The 15,942-nt window shown below is 51.1% G+C and overlaps 1 protein-coding gene across 1 annotated transcript in view; it reads left to right on the top strand.

Moving 5' to 3' along the window:
• The first annotated feature begins 549 nt into the window (after nt 1–549).
• The window catches only part of BRD7 (bromodomain containing 7), a 35,003-nt gene continuing 19,610 nt past the window's right edge, over nt 550–15,942 (top strand). The window contains exons 1-4 of the mRNA XM_053914868.2: nt 550–849; nt 1,278–1,486; nt 13,817–13,946; nt 14,233–14,290. Coding sequence (XP_053770843.1) covers nt 801–849; nt 1,278–1,486; nt 13,817–13,946; nt 14,233–14,290 — 446 coding nt within the window. The 5' untranslated portion in view covers nt 550–800. The remainder of the gene's footprint in view (nt 850–1,277; nt 1,487–13,816; nt 13,947–14,232; nt 14,291–15,942) is intronic.

The following is a 15,942-nucleotide window of genomic DNA, read 5'->3' as shown; positions in this document are numbered from 1 at the left end:
TTTTTTTTTTTTTTTTTAAGACTAGAATCCCTCAGTTACCGATGTAATGGGTTTGCTGGATCTGGCATCCAGTACCGGGCTCGATGTTAAATATTGTTAAAGGGAGGGCAGAAGCAAGGGAAACAGAGATAGGCGTCCTCGAAGGAGGAGGGGTGAGGAAAAGGAAAAGGGAGAAATGGGGTGGGAGGAAGGGAAGAGAGAGAGGAGAGAAAAGGGGAAGAGAGGAAGGAGGAAAGAGAGAAGGGGTAAAGACAGAGAAAGTAAGAGAGGAAGAAAAAGATGAAGCGAGGGAGAGAAAGAGACCGTCAGGAACAGTTGGAAAGAGGGAGAGACAAGAGAGAGACAGACAAGGAGAGAGGGGAAGGGAGCAAGGCAGTGAGGGAAGCAAGGAAGAGAGAAGCGGGGAAAGAGAAAGGAGGGAGAGAAGAAAGGGGGAAGTTCAGAGCATGGGCCACGCCCCCGGTTCGAACTCCGCCCCCAGCCCGCAGTCTGCAGTGCCACCTCCAGCCGCCAGGGGCCGCTACGCGCAGTTGGCCGCACCCTGCGTGTCCGCCGGGCCCTCTCTCCCGCCTCCGCGCTGCCCGCTCGCTGACCCGCCACCTCTCTCGGGCTCCGGCCGCGTCTCGCTCGCGGTCTTCTCGTGAGGGGCCTCGCGCCGCTCGGCGCACGCCGCCCCCCTGCCTCGCGGCGCGGGGTCTCGCGGGCCCCGCTCCCGCCCTCCGCTCGCCTGGCCCGGACCGGAAGCGGCGCCGCACGGCCTGGGCCTGGCGCGGGGGGCGGGCACCGGGGCCCGGTCGGACATGGGCAAGAAGCACAAGAAGCACAAGTCGGACAGACACCTCTACGAGGGTGAGGAGTGCGCCGCGGTGGGGACTGCGAGCCCGCGGCCGCTCGGGGGGCTTTTCGCGCCTTCGACACCCCCTCGAGCGCCCGAGGCGGGCCGTGGCCGCGCCTCCCACGGGCAGGCCCGGACCCGCGAAGGGGGCGCGACCGCCGGACGCGGCGCGGACCCCGGGCAGGGGCGGCAGCGACCCCCGGGACCCCTGGCCCCGGCAGGTGGCGTAGGGAGGCGTGAGACGACCCCGAGAGGCCCGGCGGCGTTCGGGGCACCCACTCGGCGAGCGCCCGTCATTCAACAGGTGTTTCGGGGGCGCCCGCTGCGTGCCTGGCGCCACTGGGGCTTCCTCCGCCTCCCCTCCCCGCCCGGCGGCCGCGGCGCTGTGCACGCCACCCCACGAGAGCCTCCTTTAACCCAGCCCCTTCCCTTTTCTTTAAAGAGTACGTAGAGAAGCCCCTGAAGCTGGTCCTCAAAGTGGGAGGGAACGAAGTCACCGAGCTCTCCACCGGCAGCTCGGGGCAAGATTCGAGCCTCTTTGAAGACAAGAACGATCATGACAAACACAAGGACCGAAAGCGGAAAAAGAGAAAGAAAGGCGAGAAGCAGGTTCCAGGGGAAGAGAAGGGGAGAAAACGCCGGCGCGTGAAGGTAAATGTGGCTGTGCGGCTCCTGCTTCGCACAGGTGGCCCCCTCCCTGCTCCCGCCTCCTGCTGCCCAGCTCACCTCTTTCCCGCGGGCCCGCGAGCCGCCGGAGCGCTGGGGAAGGCCGCCTCGTTTTGAGCAGGCGCAGGGCTGAGTGGAAACGTGAATCACCCGTGCGTTTCAGCAGTTCTATTTAATTATACTCGGAGACAGCTGTGCCCACCCGTCAGGTGCCTGGGCAGCTCGCCTTGATTGTCAGGAGCCGCCTCTGAGCGGCGGTTCCATCTCCGGGAGCCTCAGGTTCCAGGGTTGTCAAGTAATCACTTAAAAAGTGCGGAGGGCCGCCCTGGCCGGGTTGCTCAATTGGTCGGAGCGGGGCCCCCCCCCCACCCCCCCGTACAATAAGGTTGCGGGTTCGATCCCCAGTCAGGGCACATGCAGGACTCGACCAGCGAACGCATCAATAAGTGGAACAACAAGTCGATGTTTATCTCTCTCCCACTCCCCCTGTGTGCGTGCTTGCTCTCTCTAAAGTCAGTAAATTTTAAAAAAGTGAATGGGATCCATCAGGGTTCACATTTTGCTCCAAAACAAGTGCTGTAATGCCAAATATTTAATGGGCGACTTCCGTCTTTTAAAACAAAGTTTGAGTCATTGAAGAGGAAAATTTGATTGAGACCTTTAAGGGAGATGACACCAGTAATAAAAATAAGCATTTTCTTGACCACTGACAGTTAATAGACAAAAAGTAAGTAGCTGCCCCCTTGGATTGCAAGCTGGGCAGAACTGTAGTGATTAACCTCACGTCCAAGGATGACCGCTTGCCCGCCCAGAATTACCCTGGACCCCCGCCCGTCCCAGTCTGCCCCTGTCGCTAAGGGCCTCGTTAAGTCAACTGCTGCATCTCGAAAATAGGTTCCCGTAGGTTAGTCTCAAATTTCCCTCATGTTCAGATTCACACAGAAGTGTTCCGCTCCGTGTGACTGAGCACGTTGGTGAGCCGTTAAATCTTGGTCTCTCTCTGCAGTTCCTTCCGTCTGTTCCTTTCTGCTCACTTTGTATTGCCTTTCCCGAGACTTTCCCTTTCTTAAGTTATAAAATCCATATATGCATATGACTTTTTAACGAGAATTTCTAGTGGTACGGAAGTGAACAAGATGGGGGAGGGGGTTTTCCTCACCCCAGGCCCTCGTGCAGCCTCTCTCTCCAGAGGTAACTTTTTTTTGGTTTTTGTTTTCTTTTAATTACTTCCTATTAGTTGTATAGTAATTCGTGACCATAGTTTTAAAAAGAGTATTGCATGGCTGTTGACGCAAAAGCGTTCTGCTCCATCCTGGAGATTCACTTCCCAAACATTTCAGTTTTCTCTTTGTACATTCATCTCCATTTCTACACGTCAGTGTGCATTGCTGCTTACTGACCTCTTTGCTTATGTCTTTTACTGACATCACGTTACAGAAGATGGGAATTTAAATTAGCGTTCTCATACCGCTTCACGCCCTACTTCTTCCTCCATTCTCCCAGTGTAGGTACATCACACTAGTTGGTTGAATCAGTGTTTGGTGTTGGTGTTTCATTACCGGCCACTGAAGACAAGTAGGGCGTGCAAACGCAGATCCGAAAGCCCGCATGATTGCTGTTTCGCACCCAGTCAGGCACTTCCCTTTGCTTCGAGATGTCATTCTTGCAGCCCTCTGTCCCCTCCTGCTTTGGCCTGGATTAGGGTCTTCCTCTCGATTTATTCCCTTGTTCTGGGGAGTCTTACCTCTGGCAGCTTCCTAAGAAAGCACTCGTGGGAGGTGGATTTTTATAAGGCCTCACACGGTGAGAACCTTCATCCCACCCTCGTGTAGTGTCCTAACTAGGTCGATGGCTTGACTCGGCGTGGAGTTCCGGACAGAAGACTTTTCTCCCAGGGTCGTGACCCACTGCTGTGCTGTCCTCTGGCTTCCAGATTTGCTGCTGAGAAGTCTGTTGCTGTTGTGATTCCTAGCGCTTTGTGTGTGACCAGTATTTGCTCTCTCGAAGTCTTCGGGATCCTCCCGTTGTCTTCGGTGCTGTGTTTCACAATGAGCGGTGTTGCTTTCGGCTCTGAGACGTGAGCTGGGAGTGTGGCTGCCTGTGATCACTCCCTTCGCTCCGTGCTCCCTCTCCCCCCTGCCATCATCCTCAGTGTTGGACTCCCGGGCTCATCCTCTGAATTTTCTTATCTCTCCTCTCCTCTTTTCTCTCTCTCTGCTTTTTTGTGTTCTTCCTTCAAGGAGAGCGCCTAACCAGTATCTTCTGGTTCTGCTACTGACTTTTATTTCAGAGCTCGCCTTTTGAATGTCTGAGAACTCCTCTTGTTCTCTAATTGTCCTTGTTTTAGGAGCATCTTGTTTTTTCTTTTTTTGCAGTGTTCTTTTGCTCTCTGTAGTGTCTTTATTTCCCCTAAAGTTCTTTAATTTATTCGGTCTCTTATGTCAAAAGCATCCTTTAGTCATCTGCTGAGCCTCTGTGGCCTGTTGGCATATAACTGGGCAGCACAGAAAGGCTGGTAAATGCTTCATGCCTGGACAGGGTTTCGGCAGCGGGTGGACTTCACTGTGGCGTCACTAAACAGACCTGATCGTTTGGAGGGGAGCCCCTAATTCTGTCCCTGTAGGGTACTTTATCTGGGCTTTGCAGTTTCCACAGAGAAAAACCGCTCTGCTCTCAGACCAGCTCTGCCCCCCACCCCTGAACTTCCGACTGGGGCCCAGATCTGGAGGCTCTGGGGCCGTGCGTCTCCAGGTTCTGTGCTTTTTCCGGGTCCCTGGGTGTGAACTTTTCTCATAGGTGTCCGCCTCTTCCTGCAGGAGGTGGCTTGCTTTCTCTGATCTGCGAACCCCCTACCTGCCTTGCATTTACCTGGTGCGTTGGCATCTTTCATCCACTGTTGCCCTTCTGCCATCATCTTGTTTAGCTGGACGTTGGGGTGTAGCCCCTTTAACCACTTCCAGTTTTAGTTCCGACAGTTATGCCCGCCGACGTGTTCTTCCTGTCTCGTCCGGTCCGCTATCCCCTTGGTCACCACACTGTATTCGTTCCGCTGATGTGCTGCGTTTTATTTCATGTGCCAGTACTGCTAAATGTTGCACACGCTGCCGCAGTGAGCCTCACCGTGCACGTGTCGTGTACACTTTTGTAAGGATGTCTTCAGGGTAGGTTCTTGGAAGTCTCCCCTTCCGGTCCAGCCACGCTGCCCTTCCTCGACAGTGGCTTTAAATGTCACTAACTACCACTGTACTTTGATTCCCCTGCAGAGTAAGATGCTTTTGCACCCACAGTCTCACGCAGACGCAGCACCTTGCACAGTAGGGCAGGTGGGAGAGGCCAAGTGGAAACTCAGACAAGGGAAGTGAATCTGCTCAGGGTCCCACTGCCTGGGGACTCGGGACCAGGGGTCATGGGACATCCGGGCTCCCGGGGGTCATTGGCTCTGTAGAGGCTGTTTGGGTCATCTCTTTTTTCCAGGCCAGAACAGGGAGAAGATAAACCCTGGAATTTTTCAAAGGTGCCTTAGTTAAGTGATTTTCTTCTTTTGAGTAGGAAATCCCTGAGTATGTTAGTTTAAAATGCCCCAACCGACAGAACCAGTGGTATTTCTCCCTGCGGAACACTGAGAGCGCAGCATGCCTCGGTTGTAACTGGGCCACGATCTCGACATTGCTGCTGGGCAAGTGTGTTTTTCCTTAAACATTTGAATGCTAAGCCGCTGGCAGAGAATTTACATGCTGGCATAACTATGTTATACAACCTTACCCTTTCTTAAAGATTCAGCCTTACACGTTTTCAAGTCACTTATTCTCACATTATATAAAAAAGAAGACGGCTTATGAAAAATGCTCACACCACGTGATGTGACAATATGGACACACGACAGTTAAGTAACACTAAGGTGCCAGAGGCACAGTTCTGTGTGGGCCGTTGCACCGCTGACGTGGCGACTTACAAAAGTTACAGAAGCGTGTATGAAATAATCGTAAGTGAGGTGATACAACCGTACACCGTTATGATTGCTGCGAAACTGGGCTCTTCACAAACGACAGGTACTTACTAAGCGTACAGTACTTGCTGGGTTCTGTGCTTCATGCTTTATGTACGCGCTCTGTCCAGAAGGTATCCAGCCGCGTAATGTAAAAAACAGAGACATTTATTGAAGAAGCTACAAGAAACATTGTACATAGGACAGTGACACCTCAGTCCCCTTAAAATTAGGCACTTTGGGACCTCATACAGTTCTCCCAATGGCCATGAGCTGCCCCATTATATTTTCCTGAATCTCATCGACAGCCTGAAATCTCTTCCCTTTCTAAAGGTGGTTTTAGTTTTGGGAAAAGCCAGAAGTTGCAGAGCACCAAATCTGGGCTATAGGGGGGCTGAGTCACCTGGGTGATTTGATGTTTCTCAAAAAAACTCTTTTTAGAGACATGATGCATGAGCAGGCGCGTTGTCGAGATGAAGCTGCCAATCATCAGTTGGCTGTAGCTGCAGCCTTCTGAATCTTCCGAATAGTTTCCACAGAGGGGTGTTTGAGCTTAATGCAAAATGTGATGCAGATTCGTTGCTCTGCTCCCTCAGTCATTTTTCAATGTGACGTCCACACAGTACACGTGTTTATTACTCGGTGGGTGTCTACTGACCATGCTGACTAGTACAAGTGAAGTCGACATCGTTCACGCATGTGCGTTCCAGTCCACTGTCCTTGGCTGCCAGGTGACATGGATGTTGCACAGACTGCTCGTATCATACTAACAATGGCTGGACTTTCTCCGACGGACGTCTAATGGAAAGGGGGAGATGGGTAGTTAGTATTTAATGGGTATGAAAAAGTGGAAGTTGGGTGTATAAAATGTGAATATGCTTAACACTACTCCTCACCATTATCATTTTTCTCTTTTTTTAATATTATTTATTAGAGAGAGGAGAAGGGAAGGAGAAAGAGAGAGAAACATTGATACGAGAGAGAAACATCAGTTGGTTGCCTCTCTCACTCACACACCAATTGGGGCCCAAACCTGCAGCCCAGGCCTGTGCCCTGACCTGGAATCGACCTGGCGACCCTCCGCTTTGCAGAATGACGCCCAACCAACTGAGCCACCCCAGTCAGGGCTCATCTCTCTCTTTAAAATAACTGGTAAAATACATACAGCATAAAATGATCTATCTTATCATTTTTAAGTATTCCGCATAGTAATGTTGTGGTTCACATTGTGGTGCAACCAGTTTTCAGAACTTTTTCATACCCACGAAACACTGACTCCCATGTCCCCCTTCCGCCTGTACCTGGCGCCCACTGTGCTGTTGGAACTTCTGTCTCTCTGAGGGAGGCCGCTCTAGGCTCCTCGCGTGGGGGCGTCAAACTGTATTTGTCCCTTTGTGTCTGGCCTGTCTCACTCAGCATGGTGCTGTTGGGGTTCATCGACGTAGCCGCAGGCGGTAGAATCCCTCCCTTTTTAAGGCTGAGTAGCACCGTGCCGTGTGTCCGCGCCACACCGCGTGCAGCTGCTCCTTACCCCGGGGGCCCCGCTTCGGTGTGTGCACGCACACGGGCGGAAGTGGGCCGGCTGGCTCGCCTCGTCTCCTCTTGTAAATAAGACGGAGAGGCCAGGTGAGCTTCCTTGAGGTCACACAGTCAGAACCAGAGTAGGAAATCGTATCCTGCCCTTAGGAGGTCTTTAGTCTAAAACTGTTGTTAACATGGACACCAGCCTCCACCCCTTCACAGCACGAGGGGGAGTAGAATCAGGGCCCCAGCAGAGGCTGAATTTTCATTCTGATGCCCCTGAGGTTCCTTGGAGCTGGGGGAGCCCCAGGAGACTTCGCTCGGGAAGCAGCATGTGAGCGGGTCTTCAGAAATCCGAAGGCGGTCAGCGAGGGGTCAGCCGCCTGCTCTCAGCTGCGGCTGTATCCTCCGCGTGTTGTACAGTTAAACGTAGAAGGCCGCATGTATGAAGCCGTGAGTCCGGTGGTTTATGGGCTGCTGCAGGTGTTTTCACGGCAGTCTGACACCCAGTGCTCATTCCTGGGCTACTTGAAAAGCCGGTCCCTGATGGAATGCCGCACTCCTGCCTACAGCTGTGGGGTGAGGAAGCTTGCGCTCCACGCCGGGAGTTGAGGACGGAAGCCCGAAGGTGGGCGGGTGTGAGGTGTGTATAGGGACGTGAAACAGCATGAAGAGGGTGGGGTAAGGTGTGAGAGGCAGCTGAGAGGGCAGAGTAGGGGCCTCGAACTTGAACATGTAGGCCATGCGAAGTCAAATGTTCCGAGTGGAAGAAGGATAAAAGCTGAGTCTTAGTGACGTTGATCTGTTAGCAGTAACTAGCGTGTGTTGCAGGAGTGGAGACCGGTGTGAGGAGACCTACTTAGAAGGCTTTTCACTGAAAGAGCTCCGGGAAGGTCTGAACCCTTTACCGAGACCCGGGCCTGTTCAGAGAAGCGCGACTCTGCTCCGGGTTCCGTCCTCACAGCTTTGCAGGTCGCTGCGGGTTTCCCTGCTCGAGAAACTAGGCTGGTCGCATCGCTGGGGATGTCGTCAGGATAGAATGAGTTACTTAAAAAAATTTTTAACGTTAAGCATTAACATGTAGGATGTTTGTAAAGCTGAGGTCAAGTAAAAATGAAAATGGAAAGCTTATTTTAGATAAATAAATTCTAATGAGCACTATACCAGGCCCCAAGGGGAATGCACACCCATGGAAGCTGACATTGGAGTGTTTACTGTATGCCAGGCGCTGTTCTCTTGGTTTAGCACCGTGGCCCTTTAATCCTGAGATCCCAGGGGGGCGGGGGGGATCCTATCGTTTTATTGCAGAGTTAACTGTGAGGCGTGGAAGTTGAGACAGCTTGTAACTACGAAGGAGAAACAAGTAACTGTAATTATTAGCAAAGTGGGAATTCTCTCAAAACGCAAGTCATTGGCTTGTGTGCTGTGACATCCACCACACCCAGGACTCAGGGCTGCTGTGGCTTATCTGAGGTGGCAGCCAGCCCTCCCCCTTGCCCCTCTCAAGGACACATCTTCCCAGAGAAGGGAGGGCTCTAAGGGCATCAGAGGGAGGCCATTTACTTATTTATGCGACAGATTGGTACCAGGTACCTGTTCCCTGCCAGACTCTGCTCTGGGCTCCCTGACGGGAAGAAGTAAAGCACAGCTCCCGGCCCGCAGGAGCTCGGCGGGGTGGAGACTGAGGCGTGGGAGGGCAAATGAAGTCCTGGGCCTGGTGAGTGGGAACGGGGGTGTGAGCACGGTGTCCTGGGAGTCTTGAGGACAGCCTCTCTCATTCAGCAGTGGGGCTGGGGAGCGCCGCACAGAGGGGGCGGCCAAACTGTGTGGCCAGTGCCATTTCAACCTGGGGCCAAAGGTGAGGGGTAGCTTCCAGGTAATAAAATTGGTTCCTTCGACTGAATTCTAAAGTCGCCTCTTCAAGGGAAGTTCTGAAATTGTTTTGCACACTGGAAGCATTATACACACCCACACGTATATAAAATGTATATCATTTTTTCAAATACGTATGTCTAAAATCCCCAAACCAGCCAATCTGAAGAGCAGTGCGTACTCCCCAGACTTCAGCTGTTCAGTCGCATGCCTGCACCTTGCTCTTTCTTGCCGCCTCGTGTAGAGCGGGGCCCTGCCCACCAGGAACTCCAGCGAAGCAGGCAGGCACATGTGTCTGTAATAGAGAGCAGTGAGCGTTACCAATAGCAGCGAGCCGAGACTCCCTTCTGAAGTGTAACAACTTAATGAAACAGCCTGCCATTGAGTCACGGGTAAATTAGGGTGCGGTCCGAAATCAGTACGATGCGTCGTAGTTACGGAAATAGCCGCTTCTCCTCTGTCTTGCTCCAGACCCGCATGCCCACGGGATACTTCCTCTGCCTGGAATGTGCGTGCCTGCCCGCCCCCAGCCTGGCTGACTCCTCTCTGCCGCAGATCCCGGCGCAGCTGTTTCTGCTGAGAAGCCCTCCTGCCCTCCTGCAGTCTAAACTAGACTCGCCCGGCAGTCCACTCTCCTTGAAATCTGTTTGGTTTTTCACGTGAGCTGTTTAGTGTCCGTCTCTCTTGTCACACGGCCAGCTTCGGGGGAAGGGCCGTGCGTGGGCTCTCCCCCAGTGTGTGTCCACGCAGCAGAGCGCGTGTGTTGGGACACGCCACGTGCTAGGTTCCGCACTCGGGTTCCGCAGATGCTGCCTCGTTTAGTCCTTGTGGCCTCCCCTGAGGCGTGCAGTGCTGTCTGTCTCAAAAACAAGGAAATCAGTCTCCCCCAAATGCCACAGGGCCTCCGCGACCTCATAACCAACAGGTCAGAACCTGTCAGAACCTGAACCCACTGTATAAGCCGGTAACTGTGAACCCTTCTTCCTTGGCCACATGGAGGTCAGTGGCCCTAGTGTTGCTGTCTCGTTTCTGGTACGTAACTAGCCAAGCTCACCAGCTGCTAACCAGAACTGTGTTCTCTGCAGCTTTCTGTGTCCGGGGACTTGAGGGACGCTCACAGTAGGTCTGGAGTGCATTCCACACCGTAGAAAGGAGACTAGGTCAGGGTCAGCACGGCAGGGGAGAGAACTGTGGAGATCAAAGCTCTTGCTGTGTAGGTGAAACCGAGACTGTAACAATGGGGTAACAAGGTCACGGTCACATTCTGGTAAAGCAGAAGATACTTCTCCGGATTCCTGGTCTGGCAAAAGCATGTTACAGTATCTCATTTAGTCTAGGGTAGTTTCCAAGTGCGTGTCTTTATGCTCCTTGCTCTCTTGGACTCCAGCCCAGCAGGCTGTATTCCCTTGCCATACTAAATAGTAAAGTGGTCGCTGTAGGCCCAGCTAACTGATGAAGTTACTAGGGGTGGGGGTAGTTCGCAGACCTTGTACCTTCCTTTGGTACCTTTTCAACGTTCCTGTTTCATGGCCTCACCTCGCCATCTCGTTCACCCTAAGGTAAATAAAATCGACAGGTCTCTGTCTTGCAGGTGACGTAGAGGCCAGGTGAGGACACACGCTGCCTAAGAAGGTCTCAGGGTGTGTTAAGGAGGACGCGGAAGCTTGAGCTCAAGCCCCTGGACAGCAAACTGGGGTCAGCACCAGCTGATTTGTAGATAAAGTTTTATTGGCACACAGCCACACCCATCAGTTTACACACTGCCCGGGCTGTTTCCGCACACGCAGCAGAGGTGGTAGTTGTGACGGACCTCGCGGACCTCAGAGCCTAAACGCATCCTGCCTGCCTGTTTCCAAGAACCTGTGCTGACCCTGCTCTAGGCTCGCGGTCCACCTAGCAGAGCGCTCACTGCCTTCCCAGCTGCCTTCTCTCCAGTTTCTGTTGGACAGGGAGGGGTCTCCGTCTCGGGGGTCTTTTTACACTGAATGAGCTCTCGACCTGCCAGCCAGTAGAAGAGTCATGCTCTGTTTTCTGAGCAGAAGATACAGAACTTTCCAAAGTCAAAAGTCGCTGCTCTAGCGTGTGCTGTGAGGCCATAAAAACAGACAGCAGTCACGGTCCTGGCACCTGAGGTCAAGTGCATGGCAAGGAGAGTTCATAGCACTGTTCCCTGGAGCCAGCCCGGTCCCCTGTGGTAGAGGTGTGGGCCGAGAATAGAGCGTGCCGCTCCCTCTCGGTGGCACTCAGTGTGTCCCTGCCCAGCGGCTCCCCCCTCCCCCAGCCTGGGGACTTGGCGGGCATGCCAGTCACAGGCTCTGTCCTAGGCCCGCTGGGTCCCTCATTCTGGGGACGGGCCCAGACGTTAGTGTTCTACCAAGACCTTCAGGTGATCCTGTTGCACCTGGGAGTTTGACAACCAAAATGGGAACTCAGAATTCGCATTTCTAGCAACTTCCCAGATAATGCTGATGCTGCTGGTCGGTTGGGGGCCACACTTTGAGCTGATAAGATCCTGTTGAGAACCTTGATTCTCAAGAGCTTAAAATAGACATTTTTTGCACAATTTTACTTCAAAATTTAATTTTAAAAAATGCAAACTACGAACAATAAAACTATCACTGTGGTACCAAACATCCAGCTGGAGCAGATCTATCTCCACAGTTTGCCTTCTGCTTGTTTCTGTTGGGGGTTTTTGCTTTGTTTCCGTTTCTTTGAGAAATTAGAGTGCAGGCACAGGGGAAGCCTCCCGTGCACTGTTCCCGACCCCACCCCTCTCGCTTTCCCTGGAGAGAACCGAACCACTGTGGTGAGCGCGGTGTGATCACACACACCCTCGTTTTTGTCTTCTCACTCCTGCTGCGCACCTCAGTGAACAGTGCACACTCACCCATGTCCAAGCTTCACGTGACTGATCTTGTGACAGTTCTCAACAACTTTCTCTGGAAATTGTTTCCGAATACTATACATGTAGATACAGTGTAACTTCAGCTTGTCAATTTCCCCCGCTGTGTAAATAACTTGCTGACCCATTTTCCTTTCAGTAGGCAGTGGGCTGTCTCTAAGTTTTTACTGTTTCAGCGAGTGCTGCAGTGAGTATCGCTGTACTTCTCATACAGGCGCCCCTTAAACAACACACAGGTTAGCAGCACTGACCCCCCCCCGCCACCCCGCAGTCTAAAATCCGCAGAAACTTAAGTTGTGCCTCAGTATCCAGGAGGCCAGGAGGGATTGGAACTGGGGTCCCCCGTGGGTACCAAAATCCAAAAATGCTTAAATCCTCTATACAAGATGACATAGGTCCTCCTCATCTGGGACTCCCAACTCTGGGTGGAAAACAGCACAAATATTTACTGAGAAAAACCCACATGTACGTGGGCCCAGGCGGTCCAGAGCTGTGTCGTCCAGGGTCAGCTGTGCTGTGGGAAAGAGGCTGCTGTGTGCCCAGTGGTACAAGAGCCGAGATTAGGGCGAATGGGTCCTCAGCTTTACTAGGTTCGTTGTCCTGCACTCATCCATGTATGAGAGTCCAGGTTCTCTACATTTCCCTTAGAACTTGACGTTGACAGACATTTTATTTTTATTTATTTTTTAAAGATTTCATTTATTTTTAGACAGTGGGGAAGGGAAGGAGAAAGAGAGGTAGAGAAACAGCAATGTGCGGTTGCCTCTTGCGTGCCCCACACTGGGGAACCTGGCCTGCAACCCAGGCACATGCCCTGACTGGGAATCAAACCGGCGACCCTTTGGTTTGCAGCCTGGTACTCAATCCACTGAGCCACACCAGCCAGGGCTACTACAGACATTTTAATTTTTGCCAATCAGAGAGATGTGAAATGTCTTCCTGTTTTTAAATGTATGACTCTCAGAGTTCTAGGAAGCTTGAGCTAATTTTCATGTTTCTTAACATTTCAGGTTTCTTCTGAGAATTACCTGTGATACTTTACCCATTTTTTATTGGGTTATTTACCTTTTTACATGAACCTGTAGATGTTCTTTATGTAATCTTTGCTAATACTTTGAGTTATTTACGTTTCAAGCACCTTTATTTCAGTCAATAGCCAGCCTCTTAGCTTTATTTGTGGGTAATAAAAACTTTCCCCACTCCTGGGTCATAAGACTCTTTATCCGAAGTTTTGAAGCTTTGCTTTGTACACTTAAGTCTGCCGTATGTCTGGGGTTTGCTTTTGAGTGTGGCAGGAGGTCGAGACCTAACTTCACCCCCTTCGTCTGTGTGGACAGTGGGTTGTCCCGGCCCTGCCCTGGCACCCCCGCCCTGCTCTCCACATGCGTCTGTTTCTGGGCTCCGCCATCACTCCTCTTGGTCCGTTTGTCTGTCCCTGCGTCAGACCCACACGGTGTCTTCGGTGCTGTCACTTTATACAAATGCCGTGTGTCTAGTAAGACATGTGCTACTGGGACCGTCTTCAAAACTGTTCTGACCGTTCTCGATTTGATCTTCCAAATAAGTTACATGATTGGCTGTCGGATTCCATGAAAAAGCCCACCTCACGGTTTGGGTTGGCATTACATTTTATTTGTAGGTTACTTCGGAGAGAATTGACTCTTTCCATTCATGAACATGGTATGTTTCCTTTGTTCAGGTGTTCCACGATGGCCTTTTAATAGTATTGCATAATTTTTTCCCAAATGTATTGGATTTTTTAAATCAGATCTATTCCTAGGTATGGCATCTTGCTTTTAGGAATAGTATTATTTTTCTGAGTGTTTTCTCTGGCATCTACTGTCCAATCCCTTTTTCCCCCTTTATGAACATGGTATTCTCTCCTTTTCCAGTAGATGGCAGTAAAATACATCAAGATTTTATTAAGAATTTTCAGTGCTGTCTTTATTTTTTCCACTGAAATTAAAATGATTTGTTTGTTCTAAAGGTATTCTGAAACACTTATTTCTCAGTGATCTCCCTTTGTTCTGTTTAGGAGGACAGAAAGAAGCGAGACCGGGACCGTGGGGAAAGTGAGGCCGAAAAGGACCTCCAGGGCCAGGCCCCTGCCGGACTGGACTTGCCTCCCGAGAAGCCCCTCGCAAGCTCCCTGGCCAAGCAGGAAGGTTGGAGCACCTGCCCTGAGGGGGGCCGCGGCCGGGGAACGGCACTGGGGCTTTCGCTTCTGAGTTAAAATGCTGCTTAATAGAATTTTTAAGTTTCTTATTTCTCTGACACATAAGAGCTTTAAATTAGCTTCAGTTTGAATTCATACTGATTTGTGAGATAAATGGAATTTCTTTGTGAGATTTTAATGATGGATATGAGATGTCGTATAGAAATAAAATAAGCTAAACAATACTACCTAGAATCTTCCTTTTCAAAACAGTTTTCCTTTCTTCTTTGCTTTAGAAGTAGAACAGACACCCCTTCAAGAAGCTTTGAATCAACTGATGAGACAGTTGCAGAGGTAAGTGTTTTTTCCAATATTTTTATGACATGGAAATTGAAGTGAGAAATATGGTATCCAAACCACTTTTCTATTTTTGATCATTTAAAGCTGCACTTTGTGGCCTAAATCCAAGTGTACTTGATTTTAAAGTGGATGATAAATATTTTGCCTGGCATGGAAGCCCTGCAAGAGGCAGGCCATTAGCTGTCCTTGTTGAGTCTGTTGTAACTGGCAGCTGGAAGAGCGTTGCGCAACCCTCTTAATGGCATATTTCTTTCCAATGAGAAGTGCCTTCTGATGTTAAAGCTTTAAACCAGGAGTAAACAATACAGATATTTCCACTTTGCTAATAGATAAAAATACCCTTTGTGTATTTGTGCGATGCTTATCATGCTGTGAAAGTTCAGCAATTATTAGTCTGGGAGAAGAGACAAAATACTGTAAATAGGATTTGTGGCCTTCTTAAACGCAGAAATTTTTTCTAAAAATTACAGTATCTGGATTAAGCTAATGTTAAGTTCTTAAAAGGGAAAAGAATAACTCAGTCTTTATTAAAATACTTATTTTGATGCGTTTCTTTACTCGGAATTGCAGTTTTCAGCTGAAGGACGGTGGCCTTGTTGGCAGAGGGTTCGTGGGTGCAGGGCACGGGTTCTCACAGGCAACCTCCTGCTCGCTGCTCCGTGCTTTCGTGCCGGCCCCAGAGCACGCGCTAATCATTCTTAAAGATGAAGCCACTAGCAGAGTGTCCAGCCTTTTGGCGTCTCTGGGCCACACAATACACTGCCGCATGTAATCACAAAAAACTCATGATGTTTTAAGGAAATTGAGGATTTTGTGTTGGGCTGCATTCACAGCCGTGCTGGGCTGCGGGCGGGCTGCGGGCTGGACCCCCGCAGCGCTGACTGTGTTCATCACCTGTGCATCTTCTCTGTCAGGAGTTAGTGGCCCCTCCCCCTTTTCGGCTTTACAGAGTAGTTGAGAAAACTACATCTCAAGTCTTTACACTCGAATAAATAATTCCTTGTCCCAAAAGGGTAAGTATTGGACATCCCAACTCAATTAGAATGTGTAACTAGAGTGTTTTGGCGGCCTCTTAATTTTCTTATAAGACTGGAATGTAAGTTAAAAATGTCGCCTTGAAAGAAATCTGCTTAAGATCATATCTCTTAGTCCAGGGAGGGTCACGTGCCTCAGGATGTTTCAGGAATGACAGTCCAGGCCACGCAGTTCTGAGTGGCTGCGGTGGCCGGATCAGTCAGGGCCCGGTGCTGGTGAAGGATGTCACTGACCGCGGTGAGGAGGGCCACCTTCGGCCGGCCCAGTGGCCAGTCGTAGGGGTGCAGACAGTCTGCTCTGAAGGGGTCCCCCAGCGACGACGTGGTGTTACTCGCAGGAGCTACCGTGGATGGCACACATTTGCGTGCCTGGGTCCCAAACTGGCTGTTTTTGCTTCCTCTCCTCACCCCTCAGTCTCCCTGATTAGACAGCACGCTAGGAGGAGCAGAGGCAGACTCTCAGAGGCCCGGGTGCACGTGCTAACTGCCTTTTGTCAGACCCACGACCTGGAACAAATGATCTGTCCGCCGAGTCTCCGTATCCTCGCTTCTGAGGAGAGATTCCACTTCCTGGAAGGCTTTCGTGAGGACTAGCTATCGCATACATCAGGC

This window comes from Desmodus rotundus, chromosome 12, assembly GCF_022682495.2.
Source record: "Desmodus rotundus isolate HL8 chromosome 12, HLdesRot8A.1, whole genome shotgun sequence".
Classification (NCBI taxonomy): domain Eukaryota; kingdom Metazoa; phylum Chordata; class Mammalia; order Chiroptera; family Phyllostomidae; genus Desmodus; species Desmodus rotundus.
The sequence above is the reverse complement of the archived record's forward strand: the minus strand, read 5'-3'. Positions and strand labels throughout refer to the sequence as shown.